Source organism: Protopterus annectens, chromosome 2.part1 (genome assembly GCF_019279795.1).
Source record: "Protopterus annectens isolate FY-2018-M chromosome 2.part1, PAN1.0, whole genome shotgun sequence".
In the NCBI taxonomy this organism is placed as follows: domain Eukaryota; kingdom Metazoa; phylum Chordata; order Ceratodontiformes; family Protopteridae; genus Protopterus; species Protopterus annectens.
Genome location: NC_056729.1, coordinates 1,653,614,564 through 1,653,638,668, shown reverse-complemented (window position 1 = coordinate 1,653,638,668; position 24,105 = coordinate 1,653,614,564). Strand labels below are relative to the sequence as shown.

Sequence of the window (24,105 nt, the reverse complement as noted above, 5' to 3'; positions counted from 1 at the left end):
GTCCTGGGACCCCTACTGTTTGGCATATACGTCTCAGAAGTATAGGCAAACACAGGAGGACTATGGCTAACCAATTTTGCCGATGACTGCAAACTGGGAGCCATAATTGACTCTCTGGCTGACATGGACATTCTCCAAAAGGGCCTTACTGAGATGGACACCTGGTGTCAAAGTCATGGTCTCAAGCTAAATTCCAAAAAATTCATAGTCATCCCATTTGGAAAAAACAAAACATGAATTACCACATATGTGGCAGCCCCCTTAATACAGAAGAGGTAATAAGAGATCTGGGGACCCAGGTAGATAGTAATCTCTCCTTTGACAATCATATTGCCAAAGTAGTTAGGAAATCCTTCTATGTAGCCCATCTAATTACTGAAGGGTTCACATCTAGAAATAAAGAGGTTATAGTGCCCCTCTACTCATCACTCATCAGACCCATCATAGAGTACAGTAACCCAGTTGGGATGTACCTCACAAGGCACTTCCAACAGCCGGAAAGACCACAAAAGTACCTCATCCAGAGGATTACTGGCCTCAAACATATGTCCTATGCAGCCCGACTGGAAAAACTCCGGCTGTACTCAGTGGCATATCGCTTACTCAGAGGTGATCTCTGCCTGACTTACAACGCCATGTCCAACTCAGAATTGATGGACATGCTCCACCTAAAGAAATCCAAGTCACTGTGAGCCACTTGCTCTAGTGAGCTAAACCTCACCACAACAATAAATAAAACATGCTGGAGGGATAGATTCCTGTTACAGAGACTCCCCATGGTTTGGAACAAAATTCCTAACTACATTAGGCAGAGCCCCTCACTAACATTCTTCAAGAGAAACCTTGACGAGTGGATGGGTAACAGAAAATACACTCCTGGGATCACTTCATAGGGTCTTCTTGACGGAGGCTCAGTTAATTAATCAATGGGGTGGCGAAAGCTGACACACTCTGGCTAGGCTTATAAATGCCCTCGGGCAGATAGCCTAGTACCTACCTATCAAACCTATACATATATATATATATATATATATATATATATATATATATATATATATATATATATGTGTGTGTGTATGTGTATATATACATATATATATATATATATATATATATATATATATATATATATATGCGCATCCAGAGTTTAGATATGAGTGTGGTCGGTGTTAATGTGTGCAAGTGTTTGTGTGTGTGTGTGTGTGTGTGTGTGTGTGTGTGTGTGTGTGTGTGTGTGTGTGTGTGTGTGTGTGTGTGTGTGTGTGTGTGTGTGTGTGTGTGTGTGTGTGTGTATGCATCCAGTGTTAGTGTATGTGTGGGGTCATGCATTGCGTTGGTGAGTGTGCATGTGCAGTGTTATGTATGCATGTGTATTGGTATGCATTGCCTCTAAGTATCTGTGTGCTTGGTGTTAATGTGTGGGTTTAAGTGTGTTTGTGTGCTTGCATCCAATGTATGTGTGTGTGTGTGTGTGTGTGTGTGTGTGTGTGTGTGTGTGTGTGTGTGTGTGTGTGTATGTGTTGCGAGTGTGTGGGTATGTGTGCGTGTGTGCATGTGCCTTGTGTATGGGTATGCATTGATTGCCTTTACATACATTGTGTTCAGTGTTAATGTCCGTTTGTGTGTGTTCGCCTGTGCATGTCTGTGGTGTGTATGTGTGTATGTGGTCATGTGTTGTTAGTGTGTGGGTGCGTGTGCATCTATGCCTGTGTGTGTATGTGTATTTTTCCTGAAATGGACTGAGTCCATTACCTACATGACCCTGCATAGTATAAAACAGGTTCTGTCCAATGCTGGCCATGCATAAGTGTGGATATGTGCGAGGCATTTGAAGATTTCTCCTTACAGCAAGGAAGAAACAGCAAACTCTACCATTTAGTAACAATGCTTAGTGAAATTGCAGACCATACAATCATAAATATATTTCAGAGTTAAAAACAGTAGAGTTCTCAACAAACAGAATATATATTAAAATATCCTTTTTCATGCTTGGGAAGTATATAAGCTGCAGGTTCATAAACAATTGTTAGGCAATCAGTCTGCAGACCATTACAAGCCTAGGCAGCAACGTATATTCAAATGTTCCCTCCAGGGTCATGGAGGGCAGTGCAAGGTAGACCAGGGAAGAATTTGAGGCCTTTCCAATTATCTAGGTTTACCTTGAAGGTGACAAGGGTACTACAAGGGTACTACTCTGCTTGACATTTAGTGAAAGTTTGTTTCAGAGGTGGGGGATGCGTTGTGATATAAATGTATTATGGCAATGTGTCATGTTTATTTATTGATGAATGTTTAGTTCGTTTAGCTGGGTACTGGTCTAGTGGAACCATTTGTTTTGTAAAGGAATACGTATATTGTCAAAAAGTGTTAGATCCTTCATGACTCAAAAGGGGAAACATAGATCTCCATGGAGCATGCTGTAAAAAAACGAGTAGAGAGAGTTTCTATTCTGTGTTGATAATATTGATTTTTGAGGCCATTAATGTTTTTAGTTATAAATCTCTGATGTTTGTCAAATTGAGTGATATGTTTAGACAAGTACATGCCGAAAGTGGCATTATGTTCACTAGAAGATCTGATGAGATATGAGTAAAGGAGATTAGGATATCTTTTGATCTAGAGGAGATGACCTTGCGAATGAGAGCCAGGCAAAGAACTTTCTGAACTACTGTGGAGACATGCTGGTCAGAATGTGTGGAATTATCAATTAATCGCAGTAGTGTCTGATTAAAGGAATGTGTCACCTGTATGGAATGGGAAATGCTTTCTTTACCATAACTGACCATGTTATATTTTTATATTTAATTAGAGAACATTGGCATGGTCTAACCCAAGTTGGAGCAATTAGTGAAAGAAAAAATAGCAATTCCCAGTTTGTGGCTATCTGCAAACCTGGATAATGAAAGACCAAGAGTGTCAATCTGAAGATTTGAGTAATAGATGCCAAATAGTGGAGTGCTCAACACTGAACCCTGTGTTACACTGCTAGTAACTTTCTTTTGCTTTCAGAAGTGGCAACTGCAACTCTAACCACATGGATTCTGTCAGACAACAAGTAAGCTATTAATTGCACACCATAATGATTTATATTTAGATTTTAGAAAAAAAAGGTCAGTTGTGCCTTGGGAATAGAGTCAAAGGCCTTGGCCAGGCCATAACTGCTATCCACTGCTGTTGGACTTTTTCAACGAAATTAATGAGGTTTAAAAGGCAGGACCTTTGGTAAAGCTAAATTGAGGCGGGTCCAGTATTTACAAATTGTGCAGTTACTGAATCACTGACTGTTAAGATAAAAATCAGGCCACATTACACAATCAAGTAGGGCTTGTCGAAATAAAGTTGCAGAAATTCTTTGTACGATGAAAAAGTAGAGTAAAACTCTGCTCCGTCATTAAAGACGATGCATTGATAATTGGTGCCATTTGCTGTTTTGCACAGATGACAGTCCGTGTCCTAATTCACCAGAACCAGCTGGCCCAACAATATCTTGCTGAATCAGTCTAATTAAATGCATCAGAATTAGGCAGTCCATTGTTTGCAGTTTGTGAAGTCCTTCCTTTATGCCACCATGCCCCCTTAATTATATATAACAGTTTTAAGGCTTCACAGCTTCATGGAAGAAAGAATAGTATGTATTTCCTATTCTCCAAAGTTGTGTGGCCACACAGTTATACATAAGCAGAGGGTCATGGGCACAGCTCTCCAGATAGGTGGTACGGGTGGAGGGTGGCTTTCTCCACTGCAAAAATTATATTATTAGTTTATGTTTCATTAAATGAAGCTGATTTAAGAACAAAAATAATGACATTTGATTCAATGGTTTCATTAAATACTAGTTTGGTAAAAGCAGATTCATTAAACTGCTAGGTACCCACTATTTTATGTAATAACCCTAAGAACTACCCCCCCCCCCCATGACAGGAGCAAAACAATTCTTATTGCTCAAGACTGGCCTCGCCAGCACTGTTACCCACTGCAGCACAGCCTGTCCCCGCTGTTGCACAGCCTGTCCCCACTGCCACCATGGCATCTTACTCAGACCCCAACCCTCCTGACCCAGAGGGAAGGAGAATTCATGCATCCCCAATTGCAGACCCTCAATTTGGCAGCTTGGCTTATTCCCGAACCATGATTAATCTGCCAACCTCAGTAAGCAGGTCCTAGATGTTATACATGAAGCCAGATGCCCTAGCACTAGAAAGTCTTATGCTGACAAATGGAAAAGGTTCTGCACCTGGATTCAGGCTAAGGGAGCTGAAACTGCGCAGCCCTCCCTCCCTCTCATCCTGGATTACTTAGCTGACCTGCTACACAGTGGACTCTCCTTGTCCTCTATTAAAATTCATGCCTCTGCTATCTCTGTTCATTTCCTCACTGAGCAGCCCCTTTTCTCACACCCTCTGATCAAACATTTCCTAAGAGGGGCTAGCAACTTGAGGCCACCCAGAAGAGCACCTACCCCAACTTGGGACCTTAATTTTGTGTTGGAAAAGCTCACCCTGCCCCCCTTCGAACCAGCATCTTCAGCAGAGTTAAAATTTCACTCCTGGAAGACAGCTTTCCTTGTGGCCATCACTTCAGCCAGAAGCATCTCCAAGCACTCATGGCTGTGGAGCCCTTCATCATCTTCTGTGCTGACAAGGTTTCCCTCATTACTAACCCATCTTTCATGCCCAAAGTGGTGTGCACTTTAGCTCTCAACCAATCCATTCATTTGCCCACCTTTTTCCCTAACCCACAGAACAAGGGGGAAAGGATCTTGCACTCTAGATGTGCACAGACAGCTCTGATTCTATCTAGACATGACTAAATCCTTCAGAACGTCTGATCAATTGCTGGTTAGTTTTGCTGTAGGGGCAGAGGGCAATGCCATTTCCAAATGGATAGCACACTGCATCCATTTATGTTACAAGCAACACAGAAAGCCTCCCCCTAAGGGGTTCAGGACTCACTCCACAAGAGCAGCCTCCACCTCTGCAGCTTTCCTCAGTGGAGTCCCCACCAGGGACATACTGGGTGTGGCCACCTGGACATCTGTTCACACTTTCACCAAACATTACCATCTGCTTATCTTCTCCAAATCCAGGGCAGGGTTTGCCACTGCAGTCTTGCAGGGCATCATAGCCAGCCCCTAGTCTCCTCGACTGCCTCCACCCTTTTCCTCAGCTTTGAGAGTCAACCCAAATGTGATGACTACAACAGTGAAACACAAAGAACATAGTACAGTTGTGTACACTTACCATAAATGTAGATGTTTGAGTGCATTCACTGTTACAGTCCTGGTTTCCCTCCCTCCACCCCCTCTTCTTTTTTCTCTCTCCTTACAAGGGACTTTTTGATATTTACTTTCTACTGGTGGGGTTCTTCCACCAAGAACATGGCTTGGGGACTCCTGACAGTTAGGGCAAGAAAAACTGATGTAATGACATCTGCTGCCTTACTTTATACTACTGATGACCTGATGTCAGTCCTGAAGCGACAGCAACCGATGCAGACATACTACGCCTCTGGTATTTGGGCCGGCTGGTGGCTACCCTGGCAGGGATAACCCAAAAGTGATGACTGCAACAGTGAATACATTTGAACATCTACATTTATGGTAAGTGTACACAACTGTACTTTATTCGCTATGCACTGTTGATCTTAAGTGTTGTACATAGCTGTATCAAATCACTAGAATATGCCAGAAGAGTATCACCACACATTTGAAGTCGCATCTTAGGTTTCAGATTACTTTACCTCATTTTTCGTTTTGTGTTTCTCTTTCCCCAGGTGGCCTTGAAAAACTCTCTGTTTCCCATAAACTCCCCAAGGCTTACAGCACAGGTTTTATCGGCTGCATAAAGGATGTAATTGTGGATCGACAAGAGTTGCATCTTGTGGAAGACGCCTTAAACAACCCCAGAATACTGCATTGCTCAGGCAAATAATAACTGAGCTCTCTTGTCTATTGCTGTAATTATTTTCTATTTTTGTATACTTTTATTGCTTTTTATATTGGAGAAAAAAAAATGTGTTGTTTTATGTTGCGGTATATCAAGCTGGTTGGTTGTGATCTTGCCAAACAAAGTTTAGGCTTCGGAAATTACATTGTATATGAAAAATTCAGTCATACTTGAAACACGTGAAACTGGTGCTGGTGTTTTCTGTTGCCTTCTCGCGTTCAGTGCCGTATTATTTTGTATCTAGCAATTAGCGTATCACATTCTCCACTAAATGGGAAAAACAAAACAACTGAACAAAACTAAATAGATGGAGTCTGATGATCTCCATGACCAAGGTGTTACATCTGCAGTCTCTGCATTATTTCCCTGTACATTTAAAACTGTATAATTTATGTGTAAAAGTACCAGTCACTATTGTTTGCGTTTTACTCACTGTATAATATTTCAGGATATTGAGATAGGCCAAAGTTAAATGTTAAGAATGATATGTCTTTGAGAGCAATTTCTGTTTAAACTGTAAAAGTACTGAAGGCAGCAATGTTTAAAAGGTGATATTTTTAATGCCAGTTTAGTGTTTTTTTAAGATGTGTTATCAGTGTGGAGGGTGAAGTTCAAGAGCAACCATGTGCTATTTACTGTCACTACATTAGTTGAGAGTCGGTCACTTAAGTGTACAGCTGTTTACTTTGATGGACAAAGTTAATAGTTGTGTTTACTGTTACCTTTTTCCCACTCCTTCGCAGGACTTGCCATGACAACTTAGAAACTAGACTTTTTACCCTCAATGGCCAATTTCACTGTTAGCATTCAGCACTGATTTGGACAATGAATGAGACAAAGAAGGGCCTTTGGAAAGAAAATATAATAAAATTCCTTTTAAACACTAAGAAAAACTTTGTGTGTACATTGATAGAAGAAAGGTGAACTCATAAATGTTGGTCCAAGCAAAATATATACATTTAATATTGCACATATTGTCCTGGACCTTCCTGCAGTCATATTAATGACAAAGCACTTTGCTGATTCTGAAAAAAAAAAAATCCCACGATAAGCTTCATAAATATTCTTTTTATTTAAATGTATAATTCCCAAACCAGTGGTAACCCTGAAAAAGAGAAGATAACAAATCCATATTACAGGCCTCTTTCTTTCCTTTCATTACTGTTATAAATTCTCTGTCTATAACTTAACATTTTGTGGCATTACTTTCTCTTGTGTAGTTTGTTATATATAAGCCATGTACCCATTCTGCATTTTGTTATTTTTTTTGTCATGAGTAGCAGTACAATCAAGATTAGGTCAATAATTGTCAGAGATTCAAGAAATGGTAACATTGGAAAGGGCCTTCAAAGGGTCAGAATTACAGGCATGGAATATGTCACAATTCCCACTGGCATTTTCCATCTGGGGGTCTTTGAAGTCACAGGACATGCTTACATCAAAAAATGGACATCTCTTTTCATTACTTCCACTAATTTTGTTTGGAGAAGATGCACCGTGCATTTATTGTCGTGTGGTATTTCTTCAGTCTTCTGTGTTGGAAGAACATTCCGGTCAGTCTTACAGATTGTCTTATAAAGAAGAACTTGGGACATGAAACAGAGTCTGATAGCATGGCCAGGTGTGCTTTGTAAGGACGTATACATTGATGTTTGTTTTGGCCTTTAAAGCCCTGAGCTTAAAAGCCGAAAAAGACTGCATTCCTACAAGCTCTAAGTAAGCAAATACTGTAGTAAGTATACAAATCTTGTATGACATTTGTTTCTGAATAGACTGAAACTGTGTATATTTTATATTAGTGCAGGGATTATGATTCATTCCTACTGTTCATCTGTGTCTTGTATGTCCAGTTATACATAAAATCTGCAGCTTGCTGCCTAATACTGCATGTTGTGTCATTTCCTATGGCATTAATCTGTGCTGAGAGACAAAATGACGAATCTGTTCTAATGAAATGGTATTTTTCATTACTTTTTATTCATAGTTGACAAATGGTTCAGATCAGTCTATTTCTGTTTGACTTCTGAATTCAAATCTAATGCCCATGTCCCCAGATTTCAGTTACAATTTCAGTTTGAGAAGTTCAATTTTTGGTAAAAGTAGAGTGGATTTTGTGTCATTTAACTTTGTTAAATTTAATTTGTGGTCTCAGCTGTAGCAAAAGTAGGGTATCTGTGAGTCTAGATGTTGGGCCTTGGGCTGTATTTAAGTATTACCAGTGGGCATTCTGGCACATGGCAAAACAGTAACTGCTCATTCACTTTTTCCCTTGCTGGATTCTGCAATCAGATATGTATTTGCTTAATAACATATCTTTAATAAAATAACATGCAAGAAATTAATTTGTTTTATGCCACAATTGCAACATTTTCCACTCTGAAGTGTAACTGAAAATTCCCTTTTTGCATATAAAAAAGTGACACCAGAATTTGGAATTAAAGATCCTAATGAAATTTGTTTGAGGAAATGTCTGTTTTAAGTTTTGCTTTAGTATTTAAACACCACGTATAAATGTATTTGGCATAACTTTAAGTACTTGCTGGAAATGGACAAAGTCAGTTTCGTTGAGCAATACTTTTGCTAGTTAAACTGCAAATTAATGACTTTGAGGCTCAAAATGCCTTAAAATTGTGAATTCACCATCTGGTGAGCTCTGCTTTCGCACACACTTGTGTTGTGCACTTAACCTTTAGCAGTGTGTGTTCCCTTGTCTGTATGAATTGTTTGTTTTTAAGATCATGTTCCCCCATTACATTTTTATTGTTATTTAAGTGTTACCACATGTTTATTTGAGGGTAACCAACCATTTTGTTATGAACTGCTGTGTGAATTCCAAAACCAAGAGGAAGAGCATCAGACTGGCATGCTGTAACCATTACTAACTTTATTACTTGTGTCTTTCATCAAATCACCACAAAATAAAGTTTAAAATCCTGGGGAAATGCTGTGTGAGTAATCATTTATCGTGGATTTACATGATTAATACAGTACATCTTCAACGTCTGGTTCATTTTGTGCTAATTACCTTAGCTAAACTATGTTCCTACCAAATGAGACAAACACAGGTCATAAATGGACCCATGCATTATTAATGCTCATTGAAGTATCTGTTACAGATTCATACATTTAAAATCAGATTATGGTAATGAGATACCATATGTTCTGTTCTTGTTGCAATGGTTCAAGTCAGTATTATGTTTAAGGTGCATGTTCCAGAGCTGTCAGTTTAAATAATCTGTTTGCAGGGCTGCAGTAATCCACAACTCAACCTTAGGTTATGTCACTTTGGAAAATTGTTGTAATTCACTGTTGTCTGTTAATGCAAGTTACTCAGATTATATTAGTAGTCTAAGTAGTGTGGTTTCTCTTTATTACTATTTGTTTTTCTTTCTGTATTTTTGTGCATGTTTTTCTGCTTCTGCATTTTTTCCCAACCATTAATTGTAATAAGTGACAATTGTGGTTTGTTTAGAATTCTGCTTGTTATGAAAAGCATCAATATATTGCAAATGATATTCTTAGAAATTGAGGAACATCAGATGTTCTTTGTAATCAATGTTGCAGTAGATTCTTGGATCTTCCTGCCATACAGAAGCTCACGACTGGCCCAGTTTCCATCATCCCTAGCCAGCAGACATACAAAGAATGATGTCTGGACGTCAGGGTATAAGAAGGGCGTCCATCAGTACCATCATCGGTTCCTTCTAGTGGTGCAGTTGCCGTGTGTTTCATGTGTGTTCAGTAGACTAGCGGTCTGTAAGTTGGCTCGTTGGTCTGTAAATTGGCTCATTTTTCACAGAGAACCACTATTTCTACTCAGATAAGTACCCTATTGGAGAAATGTTTCTTCTCAGTTAATGTTCAAAAAATCAACACTTCCTTGAAGTGTGAGAAGCAAACTCCACTTAAAGATTTTAACTCATTTTGTCTGTTTTGCTTGGGGGCTCAGTATTATGTCTCTAACTGTCTGGACTGAGCAAAATTCTGTGTGAAAACTCTAAAACATAGGTCCAGGGTACTAGCCTTCATATGGAGTCCTCAGAAACTCTCCTAGCTGATGTAACAGCTATAAGAAAAGTGGTCTTCCAGGTGAGCATCTTTAGAGAGGCAGTTAAAATAGGTTCAAAGGGGGCAAGATTAATTTCTTTAACACATAATTTAGATCATATGCTGGAATAAGGTTCATTCTAAATGGGCTCAAGGGAATCACCATTTTAGAAAAGGTTTTGTAGCACTATGTTCTCAATTCTAATTCTGTGCTTTACTATTTGGGCTGTACACTGCTCCCAGAGTTTTCACAAAAGATTTAGCTCTTCTAATAGCACACTGCAGAACTCTGGGGGGTTATATTTACCTCTACTTAAATGACTGCCTTATATAAGTTCATAGATTCGTACTATGCTAGCTGTTTCTTTTTTACCATTTTAAGCCTAGGCAATTTCCCTTTCAAGGGTGAGAATTAAACCTTGTACTTTGTGTCTCTGAGGTAAACACCTTAACCATTATACCAGCCCTCAAACCCTTATTTCCTCTCTTTCAAAGAAGATCCACATCAGAGACTGTACACAGAGTAGTGTGCTTTCAGAAGGTTAAGGCTTCAAAAATATCAAACTCTTCTTCATACAAGGATCCTCTTTATTGAAGCCCTCATAGATTCAGTTCAACAGAAAGCATTCCTTCCCCAACACAAGTTTACCTTATTGACTGGCTATCTAACCATCTTCTTGCAAAACAACTCATTGCTGCAAGAAAATTGCTGAGGATATTGGGGTACATGGTATCCTGGTTTCTCATGATCCCAATTGCAAAGTTGCACATCAAATGTCAATGGTTCCTGAAAAATGCTTGGGAAAAGCATCCCCAACCCTTGGAAACCCTACTACCTCTCCCTCCATGCCTGAAAGAGGAACTCCTCTGGTGGAAGAGCGCCATACAGAGGAATTTGTGTGTAAATTTCACTTTACCAGAAGCAGACAAGACCAGGTTCCCTGAAAGGTATTTGGTCCCCACAGCAGAGGACGTTGCATATAAATCAAAAGGAGCTACTGTCAGTCTACCTGGCCATGAAAGCCTTTCAACATAACTTAAGCACATGGGCTCTGCAAATCTGGACAGACATCACAGTGCTGTTGTACATAAACAAGCAAGGATGAACTCTGTCCTACCCTCTCTGCAGCCTTTTTAGGAAAATTTAACCCTCATAGCTTCTCACATTCCTGGTCAGAACAATACTCTGGTAGACTCTCTAAGCACAGACCTTCTAGACCCCAATGAATGGATGCTGAAAATTGAGAGGTCTTCCTGGACTTAACCATACAGTGGGGGATCCCCTCAGTGTACCTGTTCACCTCTCACCACAACAAACAGCTACAGTAGTTATGCTCCAGAGCTCAACAGACTGGAGCTTGGAGAATAGATGCATTCTCCTTCACATGGACAAACTGGGTGCTGTATGCTTTCTCTTTCTCACCTCTGATCCCCAGGGTACTGACAAAAATCAGGCATGACAGACCCAGCATGATCCTAGTGCCCCCTTATAGCTGAGACAACACTGGGAGATTCCACACCCTACCCCACAAAGTAGATCTTGCTTAGCCAAACCAAGGAATCTGTCTTCCACCCCCACCTAGCCACCCTCAGGTTACAGCCTGAACAGCCTGGAGGATTGGGTTTTGACTCCAACAAATGCATCTTATCCCAGTGATATGCTTTCTATTCTAAGGGAAGCAATGAAATGCAATATCAGTAAATCATACCTGGCAAAATGAAAAAGATTTTCCACCTGGTGTCACAGCAAAAACACTAGCCTTTCTTGGGCAGATATCTCCTCAGTCATGCAGTACCTGTCAGACCTCTTTAGACTAGGACTTTCCTATTCCAGCTTTAAGGCACATGCATCTGCAGTATCAGCTTGCCTGCACAGGGCTGCAGCTGCCCCCCCCCAACATGAGACTTTTCCTAATAATGGGTGCTTCCCTTGTGACCACTCAGAAGGAACCTTATTCCAGCATGCAATCTAAATGTTGTGTTAAAGAGACTAATCTTGTCCCCTTTGAACCTACTGCCACTGCCTCTCTAAAGCTGCTCACTTGAATGACCACTTTTCTTTTAACTGTTACATCAGCTAGAAGAGTTTCTCAGCTACAAGCCCTCATGTGTAAAGAAACTTTCATTGCCTTTCACAGGGATAGTTACCCACAGAACAAGCTCATCCTTTATGCCTAAAGTGGTATCACAACTTACTTTAAACCAGGCTGTCTGCCTATGACTCTTCTACCCAAATCCACAGAACAGGGCAGAGCAAGTCCTTCACTCCCTGGATGTGGACAGGCAGATCAGGTACTATCCAGACTGGATACAAAACCCTAACATAACAGAGCAATTGCTGGTGGTTTTTGCAGAAGGTAAACTGGGCAAGCTTGTCTCTAAACAAATAATTTCAAAATGAATAGCTAACTGCATTAAGTTCAATTACTCACAGCATGGAAAGGATTTACCTGGTACTGTTAAAGACCATTGCACCAGATATGGGCCAACTACCTCTGCTTTCCTCAAAAGACCCCCCACACTGACCATCCTAGAGGCTGCCACATAGAACTCAGTGCACACCTTTACAAAAATGTATAAGCTAGGACATATGTCCAGGGCTAGAGCAGGTTTTGCTATGCATTCCTGTCAAATCTTATTTCCTTAAGTCAAACAGATGTGCCACCTCCCAACCTTTAGCTTTGGGAGCACTCCTAAAAATCTGTACTGCAACATTGACTGTGAAGACCATAGTACAGTTGTGTCCCACTTACCGTAATTGTAGATGTTTGAGTGTAGTTCATTAATGCAGTACATACTCCCACCCTCCAACCCCCCTATCTGCTGATCTCTTGTTTCCCCCTTGCTTAGTGAAAGGGGTAGAGGAGTTTTTCCTCCAGATAATCCTCTTATCTTTGTTATCCCCTGTTTGCTTCTTTTTTTTCCTGTTTCATTCTTAAATTCAGACAAGTGAGGAGGCTGTGCTGTCATTAGGCATCAGACTACTCATTCATTGGTTAGAAAGACCTGAAAATGGCACAGTTGGAAACCATTCTTATACCCTGACATCCAGACATCAGCCTTCAGACATCCGTCAGCTAGGGATGATGTAAGGAAACCCTTCTTATACCCTGACATCCAGACATCAGCTTTCAGACATCTGTCAGCTACGGATGATGTAAAGAGCCTGGAAATCAGGCTGGTCATGGGCATCTGCATGGCAGGAAGACCCAAAAATCAGTACTGTAACTCTGACTTACTCAAACATCTACAGTTATGGCAAATGGGACACAACTGTACTGTCTACACATTACTTTCAAATACCTCGATCATGAAAATGTTCATCATACAGATCACTGCGGCAATGGCATTCATAATGAATGGGAATTTGCCACAGGTGGGTGTCCAGTTGTGTGGCCCGACTTTCAGAGCTTTGGATGTCCCCTATAGTGATCTGCTCTCCTCCCCATGCTGGAGAAGTCAAAATGATGCCAGGTAGAAGGAGGGGGGGTGTTCCATTCCATGCCATCATCATCTTTCTGCAGCATAGGTTTATAGGTTCTTACTAAGCTTAAAACCTGAAGAGACCATCTAGAACCCCGTCCATTGCCCAATACTGAAGGAGATGAATAGTGCCCTCAGTAGACTTTCTGTACATATTCCAGGTGAAAATTTATGATCACCCATCCAGTCATCCAGACTGGTTTTAAAGGTTTCTAGGAAGTACTCTGATTGATAGGTAAGGGCAGCTTATTCCAGAAATTGGACATTTGTTGGGTTACATTTCTGTCACTCCATCTGGTCTCATTAGTTTGATAGTGGATGTTTAATGCAGGGCCAGTAGTGAAACAGCTAGCATACTTGCCTTTGGTGTAAAAGGCTGTGGGTTCTATTCTTGCACCAGGTTGATATATTACTGACCCTGCAGTGTAGTATAAGGGGTGTTGCATTCTTTAATGTATTCTCCTTTGGATGAGACCTTAAACCAAGGCCCCATCTACTTGAATTGGTGGTAGCTGAAATGGATGTAAAGGATCCCATGCCACCTAATAAAAAGAGTAGGAGTTGTTCATTTATATACAAAAAAACTCTTGTTTATAACATATTTACAGTAGTACAGATATAGGTTTGAGATATATTGATATACAAATACATTTACACACATTCAGAATTTCCTTTACAATCATAGTAAATTTTCATCCCTATTAGATCCCACTGCTTTTTCCATAACCACCATCTGATTTTACTTAATATTATTGCGAAAATACATTTACCATTAAACATAATTTCATTTATTCTTTCGTTCCGTATAACCCATGACCTAAAATAACGTTATCTATTCTTTTAGTATATTCTTTACTTCTGTTTTCACAATAGCCATATTTAATCACATCCATGTTTATTTTATCCGCTTCTTTTATATCTTCAAAAATCTTCTTTACATAGTTTTCCACATATGTTTTTCACTCTGTTACATTTCAGAAGTGCATGTTCAGTGGTTTCATCTTCTTGACAATGTAAACATTTCATACCCCTTTCTATGTTATGTATCTCAAACCCCCAATGTATACTTTAACCCACCTCCTACTGAATCTGCATCTCATTTTCTATCCCTTTCTAATTAGTTCTCATTACTGATTCCTCTAATTTACTCATCTTATTCAAATTAACTTTACACTTTTTCTGTGTCTTTACTACTACTTCCTCCTTGTAAATATGTGCTTATGTAAATATGACAATGTTAAACAATTTATACAAATGTAAAAAGTCAATCATACTTTTTTAACTCTTTTACAAATCAGTTGTCATGTATCAGTCATCTTACTTTTATCTGTAACTAACTTCCTGTACCTTGTTAAGATTTGTACACTGTCATTTATTTGTATACTTTTCTCTCCCCTTATCTACTATTGTGTTATACTTGCATGATACTGTTAAATAATGTACACATTTTTAATCTAGTGTACATGTAATGAAGGTTTTCTCCCTGTACCTCCACTAAAAATGGGTTTCTGACTCAGTCGGTCTTTCCTGGTAACCACAAATGTCAAATAAATAAATATTCTGTCACTTTGCTTTTTATATGGCATATTCCCTTTTACTGGTAATTTATATATTATCAGTCTCCATAAAAAATCTTCACATTCTACTTTCTGATTGCACCATTTGTTTCTTATTTTTATTGCTTTAATTTTTTCATCTGTTAGTTTCCCATGGTACATATTAATGTTTTATCATTACATTTTTATGGCATACTTTTCTTTCTTTTTCTATATCATCAATTTTTTTTTATTTTCCACAAGCATAGTTTTTCTCAGTAACATTAAATTTCTTCATTTACACAATCTGTTTCTCTTATTTACCAGAAATCAAAATTTATCACACTTATGTTTATACAGTATTACTACTAATCTCTCATATTTTTTATTTACCCAGTTTAACACTGTACAAATATAAGGAAGTAGTATATACCAATGGGTTAAACTTTGTTCCTCTTTATTTGCATACAAAACTCAACTTTTTATTGGGTTTAATCTAGAACCCTACTATTTGAATACAATGCACCCTTCTGTATGTATCTCACCAGACACCTGCAGCAACTGGACAGACCACAGAGGTTTCTAACCAAGAGAATCCAGGGCCTCCAAAACGTGACTTACATGAAAAGACTGAAAGCCCTGCCACTGTACTCTGTATCATACAGGCTGCTGAGAGGTGACCTGTGCCTTGGCTACAGAGCAGTCTCGACTTTGCCCAAGTGGAAATGCTACACATCCACAAATCAAATGAGGCAAGGGTCACTCACTCCAAGGATCTCAGCCTAGCCTGTGACATTAACAAAACATGTTGTTGAGACAGATATATCTCCCAGAGATTGCCAGTCCTCTGGAATAAGCTTCCACTTCACATGAAGCACAGCTCCTCAATGACCTTATGTAAGTGCAACCTTGACAATTGGATGGGAGACCATAAATTCACCCCAGGAGTGGCACCTATGTCCCTCATGGACAGAGGTAGTTGGTGCTGATCATAGACTTGCTCTGCTAACAATGACCATCTAACTATGGTCAATTAGGATACATGGATTTTTACGTGGCTTGGCTTGTAAAGGCCCTATGGCCATTAGCCTAGTAACCTCATATGAACTTATAAACCTATAAATTAAAACATTATCCACAATAATTCAATTGGTGTTGGCCACATAAATACACTTGCTAAGTATGCTATTTTCCCATCAGTACTGAATTTATCAAATACGTCTTTTTTTCTGAATGATAATTGATTTATTCTCCAGAAAAGACAGGTTTGTTTTATTTCTTCTATTGATATTTTCCCATTGAATTCTACTTATAACTTTATTCACAGATTTTATGCTGAAAATAAAATGTCATTCATTGTAAAATATATACCCCCATATCTTTACTACATCACCTGAACCTTTACTTTTGTCTGTATTTAAAGCCATCCCTATCACCTCTAGACACTCATATTTTGTGTTTTTACAGTTATTATGTCATCTGTATGTGTTAAAAGAACGGGAATTCTCAACCCTTCGGGTGTTATAAACCCAACCTCCTTCATTTGTAATTTATTTTGCAAACTATCACTTTCATAGTGAATGCTAAGAATATACAACTCATTGGGCATCCCTGTCTTACATCACTCTTCATATGTACCTCTTGGCTTATCCAGACATTTACAAGTATTTTTCTTTTATTATTATTTTACACTGACATACATAATTTCCTAATTTTCTCACTTATATTATATTCGTTCATTATTCCCCGTAAGAGTTCATGTTCATTTGTATCAAATGCCTTATTAAGGCTCCTGTCATGATTTTCATTTCTATTCATAATATAATTTCCAATTTCTTTATCATCAATAAATCTTGACAAGACTTCCCCTTTGTACTATATGTAATATCTTCTGTAATGTTTTCCATTTTAGTTTCCAATTTCTTTTTTATTATTTTCATAAAGAACTTATAATCATTATTATTGAATACTACTGGTCTCCAGTTTGGAATTGTATTCTATCTCCAGTCTTCCATATGAATTTAAGTATTCCACTACATAATTCCTTATAAATAAAACCTTCATTAAACCATTCATTCAAAATCTTTAGAAAAAATATATATTTTGTATACATTTCCTATTCCATCTGGTCCTGCAGCTGAATCGTATAAAGATATCTCCTTTTCCAAGTCATTATTCTCTTTCTCTGTTAGCGTTTTACTTTCCATGTTTTTTTCACTATCTTCTTTTTTCTTTAAACATTTCTTGTAACTACTGTGCTATACTATGCATACGCTTTTCCTGAGCTTTTAGTGTTTCTCCTTTTACATTTTTATTTCTCTCAGTACACTACCATCTTCCTTTACTAACCTGCTTAAGTAACGTGATACTTTGTTTCTCTCTTTCCTTGTAAAAAAATATGTTTGCTTACATAACAATTCTTGTGATTGTTTTCTTGATTTCTTTCATATAATTCTTTTTCTTTGTCAAAATTCTTTCTGTCATTATATTCCAAATCTCCAAATGCATCATTATATGTTAGTTTATATTTTCTTTCTCTACTTTTCTCACGTCATATTGCCACTGTAAAAACATTTTTATATTTTTCCTTAAATGTCATCCACCATTCAGACCAATTTTTATAAAATGTTTTCGGAGTAATATGATCTTTCTTTAACTGTGTTACTAATCTCTTTCATTCTTCATTCCATGGTTTCTCATTTATCCTTTTTGTTCCTTTGCCTATTTTTATATATTCCTTGCTTTCCATTATCTGTAGTCATATTGCAAGATGATTAGAAAATCATGTATCACCTACCTCCCCTTCTCCTATAACTAAACCTTCTGATACTATAAAATAATAACTAAACCTTTTGATACTATAAAATAATCTAAGTTCTATACATGCCCTTTTTGTAAGTCCATGATTTTTTGTCACAAAGTTTTAACTATCTTATAACTTCTAACATTTTTCTTATATAATTTCCTTTCTTTTTATGCTTGCACCCTATACCATAATTAAAATCTCCTCACACTTGTTCTATTTAAATCTACAGTGGTTAATCTTTCTATTCTTACCAAAGCTACAGCTAATATTTTTACTGTATTTCTACAGAATATGGATTTTCCAGAACATCTCTCATTTCCCAAATTCCAGATTATCTTTCCTTCCCATATTTTCCTCTGTTTGTAATATTTCTTCATTTGTAAAAAATATTGCGTCTTCTAATATAATTACATCTTCATCACATATATTACACCATTCCATACCGCCTATTCTTCTTAATATGTTCTTAATACTGTTCACATTTACAGAAAGCACTCTAAAAATTTTTATTTCCTTAGATCATAGCTAATTACTAAGCTAGCCACCTTAAAGGCCCTTTCTAAGTCTAGCCAATTTCACTCCCAAAGGTGTAACTTGTTTTAGTGAGTCAAACACCTTAACCATTACACCAACCCCTAACCATTAGGTGTATATCATCTTTTTCACCAATTTCCTTTCTTTTTTCTTTAGTACTTATCATTTAAATTTATTTTTCTGCCCTTTGCTGTTTTACCAGTAGAATTCCTTTTTCTTTTACTATTTCTCTGTTTATGTCTTCATTTATTTCAGAACCTACTTCTGTGTCCTTTTTATTATTTTTCCCCATCTCATTTTTCTTCTGTTTTACTATTTCTAAAATGTCTTCTTTTTGTTCATTTCCTGTTTCTTTTTCCTTACCCTTATTTTCATTTTTACAATCTACCCACAAATGTTTATATTTACAATATTTCATTCACTTTTGTTTTGCATCATGTCCCATTTCCCCACAATTATAACATTTTCTTTTATCACAGTTACTTATGAAATGCCCTTCATTTTCACAAAAAAGGGAAAAAAACATGTTCGGGGTTGCCCCCAGTATTTTACAAAACCTATATTCTCCTCCAAAGTTATCATGCTAGGTATACGTATAATTTTTCTCTTTCTATTTTAACAGAATATTACAATCCCATACACCAGTACATAAACCCTTTTGTCATAAACCTTTGCAATGTCCAGTACTTCTTCACATAAAGCTTTTAAATGTCCTTTCAACATCTCTCTTTCCACCTCACTAAAGATTCCATGGGTTACAGTCTTTCGTTTTTTCATATTCTCCAGGAAAAGTTTCCATTGAAAAAAAACAGTCTCATATAAAATCTCATACATCTCTTTGTTAATAAGAGTAAATGCTATTATCACATGTGCTTTCACATCCAAAGGGGTATTACATTTTTTTATGCTTGTTTCTTTTCTGCTACTCCCTGTTGCCTTTCTGTGCATATGTTTTCTTTTCTTTCTCACCACTACTTTTAGGATTGTGTTAGAATCCTCCTTTTTTATTTTCTCTGTAATGTCCGCTTCCAGAAAATGTCACCTTCATTTTCTAGCTCAGTCTTTATCACCATTTCTTTAAGTAAATCATCCTGTAACCCTCCCAACTAGAGGGTTGTAATTATAAATTGATCATTTACCAACCCATCTCCATAAAACTGATTGCTTTGAAACAAGTCCTCAGAATCCTGCACGCAGTCTCCGGTTTCAGTATTGGCTTTCTCCTCCATTTCTCTCAACCTTCCAATACCTTCTGTCTCCATATGCCTCCCTGTTTCTATGGGCTGCTTCTGCTCCTTCAACAAAAACAAGAAGTGCTCGTGCAAAGTGGGTCCCACTAGCAACAACAATGAGTTGGGGAAAGTTCCATGATGCCCTGGTCAAATTTCCCCTGGCAGTATAACTACCACCTTTGGTCTCCCCTGAAAACAGCATATAGCCTTGCTTATCACCACCAGAACCATTTCTGGCTCATCTATTACCCAGTGCTAGTACTCAACAATGCAGACCTCAGCTCAAACAAATAGCAAAAAGCCAATTGGCACTTTTCTAACAGTTAGTGTCTACAGCACCTTCACAACCCAGCTCTAGTGAAGACTGCCACATCTTTGGACTAGGCTACCAATTCATGTGAAGCAGAGCACCTCTATGAAACTGTTCAGAACAAACCTGGATGAGTGGATGAGGCACCATAAATTCTTACCAGGGATAGCGCTCACAACCCTCCTGAACATGACCAGTCATTAATAAATACAATCCTGGGTATTTACTAGAGTATGTACATTATTACATTGGGATGAAATAGCTAGGCTTGCAATGAGCTCCAGGTCGATAGTCTAATAACCTCCTATGATCCTATGAATAAATAAGTAAAGAAAGCAAGAAAGAAAAGAAAAACTTCAGCATTTACTGTAGAAAGCCTGTTGGCTTCCTATGGAAACTCCACACACTCCAGTCAGCACTAGTAAACAGCAAAAAATAAAGATAAATAAATAAACGACTTCAGCTTTCATGGTATAATGCTGATTGATACTTTTGTACCAATCAGCTTCCTACACAGCCAAATGCACAACCTCCACAGCTCTGTCAGTGAAAAGACAAAAGCAAACAAACAAAAATCTGTGAAAAGACAAAAGCAAACAAACAAAAATCTGTGAAAAGACAAAAGCAAACAAACAAAAATCTGTGAAAAGACAAAAGCAAACAAACAAAAATCTGTGAAAAGACAAAAGCAAACAAAAATCTGTGAAAAGACAAAAGCAAACAAACAAAAATCTGTGAAAAGACAAAAGCAAACAAACAAAAATCTGTGAAAAGACAAAAGCAAACAAACAAAAATCTGTGAAAAGACAAAAGCAAACAAACAAAAATCTTTGGCTTTTCCTGTAGAAGAGACGTTGACAATTGTTTCAATTATGAGATTTCAGTCATTGGCATTATTGTTCGACCTGAAATTTGTATGGATTCTTGGTGATTTGGCAGAAAATTTTAGGATGTTTGCCAAGTTCAAAAAGGCAGTATGAGATAAACTTTGAGCTCACAGGATGCCCACTGGAGGTGCAAGGTAAACTCTGAGCTGCTGGGATGTCTGCACATTTATTTGTACTGTTTGCAACTGGAGATCTGAACTGAGCTATCAGGACCATCTGTTTTAAATGTTTACAGTATGTACCTGAACCTGAGCCTGCCTGTCTGCCTACACACATGCACACACACACACACACACACACACACACACACACACACACACACACACACACACACACACACACACACACACACACACACGTTACTTACAGGTCTTCAAATGTACCATCTTTTCCTGAGATAGAGTTTTGACTGTGATAAGCTCCAGGAAGTCTCTCTGTCATTAGCTCTACATTCAAGTTAATGACTGAGAAGAAATTGGTACCGTCACATTTCAAAACAGAGTATATGAGCAGACACAGTTCATTGGGATTTGGAAATATGGGTGCGGAGTGTCTTTTTTGTTACTGTTTGTGGGACTCCCCAGCAAACACCAGGCCCTCAGCAGCAGCCTAAGTCAACTTGTGATGGATCTGGTCATGGCTATAGTTCATAGATTCATAGTTCATAGATTAGTACTAAGCTAACTGCCCTTGCGAGCCATTTTAAGCCTAGCCCTATAGTCACTATGAACTTGCTCACCCCCTTAATTGTTCCTCCACACCCTTTCTGTCCTTTTTCCTTACATAAGTTCTCCCCTCCTCCAGCATACTATTTCCTTATGTTTATCAACCTTTATTTGCTATATTCCCTTTTTGCTCTAGCCTATATCCCATGTAGTATACATTACTCCATTCCTTTGCTTGCATTGTATAATTATGTATATACCATTTTCAGTCTGGCTACTTGGTGATTTACTAACTTTCTAACTTTCTCAGTGGACAGGGTGATAAAGGCTCCTTTCCAGGTTAAACTGGGAATGAAACCAGACCAAATTACTGATATACGAATTAGGTACTTATTGGGAAATGAACCAAAATCTTTCCCTCAAGCATATAATAGTATTGAAAAATTGAATCCGTTGTAAAAATAAAAGACAAATTACAAATAAGGTGGCTCCATTTCATCCCCAGAATGCTTTTCCAGAATTTCAAATTTGTTGTGGTCTAGTCCCAGGTTTTTAATATTTCCTGAAATATCTGCAAATTCCTGCTGTGAGATTGGCTTGAGACTGGCTTGAGAGATGTAGGAGTGGCCAAGGATGACGAGTGTTCTTTTCCCTAAACAGATAAAATTGAATACAGTTAGTAGCTGCTGAGTTTTCAAATACAAGTTAGTAAGAGTTAGAAGATCACCTTCCCAGCTTCTTGATGACTTCTATAGATTTACCTATGGCCACTAGATCAGAAGCTTGGAGAATTCTGAAGGAGTGAGAGGAATAGGCCTGTAAAGGTATACCTAGGTGATTTAACACCATTGCGAGTTTTTAGTTAATATGGAAATTGGGTGGATATCCCCCCCAAAAAATAGCTTGTTATTGTTTATGGAAAGAGTCAAATTCTTAAGGGTCCTACCCCACACTAGTGTGTATGAGACATGGGCATTACTTTTGAGTAAAGAAACTTAGTGACCAAAACCTAGTTTGTCCAATTTATATCTGGAAACCCAAATCAGTGCTGTATTCCTGTGTGAAAATTAGATGGTTCCACCTAAAATTGCCAATGACCTTGCTGACTCTGAAGGTGGAATTGTACAACCAAATGAATAATGTGCCTCATAAACAATAGTTTTTGTAAGAGTCCTGTGTGCTGTCTAAAACCATTAATATTGACCTAAGGAGTGCTAAAACTGTGGGATGCCTAGTGTCAGGCAGTAAACCTCTTTCCATGCACCATCCTTTTAGGACCCAGTTTACAATCTAATGTTTGGTAATGTCAGGGATGTCAGAGGGTTTTTACAACTAAGCTTAGAGCTACTAACTTAACTCTGAATAAAGCTGAAGACAAACCTCTCCCATGGCACTGGTGTAAATATTGTAAAAGTATGTCAAAAGACCAGTGGTACTCCTAGATTTACAATTGTTGGTAAAAGGACATGAATGCTTAATAGAAGAGACATACATTCTGTTAGTGTTGATAGACCATACTTTCCAGAATTAGGAAGCCATTAAGATTCTCTAATCATCCAAAGAGTTTGTGGAATCAGAGATGGAAGTAAGCTAGCTTTTGGAGTCAAAGCTCTGAATTTTCTGACTTGCAATTGAGAAAGTGCAGCTGCTAAAATGGTTTTGGCTCCGGGAACATGATTTGCAGTAAATGACATGTTAATCTTGAGAGTAAGGATGACTAACAGCCTTAATATAGAGTTGACCCAACAATTGTTGGAAGATTTATTTGACAAATCTTCTATTGATATGTCAGATCTGAAAATTAAATGCTTATTCTGGAAGTGATCTTGCCATATGAGAACAAAAGTCCAAACTGGAAAAAATCTCTAAAAATGTAATATCTTTCCTAGTTTGACTTGACCAATTGTTAGGTCAGAGAGTGGAAAACCAGTGACCACTGAAGTAACCTCCCATTCTAAATTTGCCTAAGGCATCTGTGAAAAGTTCAAAGATTTCTTTTTTGACCCAAAGGAAGGCCTAAGGGAAGACTTGTTAAAATCCCTATGGCAATTATGCCATAACCTGCGGACCTTGTAACAAATCAGCTAGTGTTGTTGTGAATGTCTACCCAGAAGCATGGCTCTGCATGCAAAACTGGGGAGACCTAATAGTTCCATGGCTTGATTTATTGTTACCCTTTTGGAACCAAGGAGGGTTTTTGCAATTTCTGAGACTTTTTAGATTTTGTTTGCAGGCATGTAGCTACATTCTTGGGTGGTATCAATTTTGATTCCAAAGAATGTGGGAATATTTTGTGAGTCTTTTGTTTATTCTTGGACCGATGGGGCTCCTAATGTAGTACAAAAATCAGTGACTGACTGCAAACTTTCTTTGGTTGAGGTCTTGCCCTCACCTTTGTCTAGGTACTGAACATCTCTATGAGACAAATTATTTTTCTTCCAGCACCATAATAAGGTGGATCTGAAGTGTCCAAAAACTGAGCCTGTTACTAAACACCCCATTGGGATGGCTGTATCAAAAAAAATACATGTTGATAATTTCCACACCTAAAAGCTGCCAATCCTGCAATCAGTAGAAGCCAGAACACTGATTGTATATCCACTTTTGCTAACCAGTGGTCAGTAACCTCTTCAATGATGGAAACCATATCCTCAGCAGAAG

General features: G+C 38.1%; 1 protein-coding gene across 9 annotated transcripts in view; it reads left to right on the top strand.

Moving 5' to 3' along the window:
• Positions 1 to 8,887, top strand: part of AGRN (agrin) — a 3,161,231-nt gene extending 3,152,344 nt beyond the window's left edge. For all 9 annotated transcript variants that reach the window (XM_044063089.1, XM_044063082.1, XM_044063083.1 and 6 more), the window contains one exon: positions 5,773 to 8,887. In XM_044063089.1, the coding sequence (XP_043919024.1) occupies positions 5,773 to 5,930 (158 nt within the window). In that variant the 3' untranslated portion in view covers positions 5,931 to 8,887. The remainder of the gene's footprint in view (positions 1 to 5,772) is intronic.
• Positions 8,888 to 24,105: the final 15,218 nt, after the last annotated feature.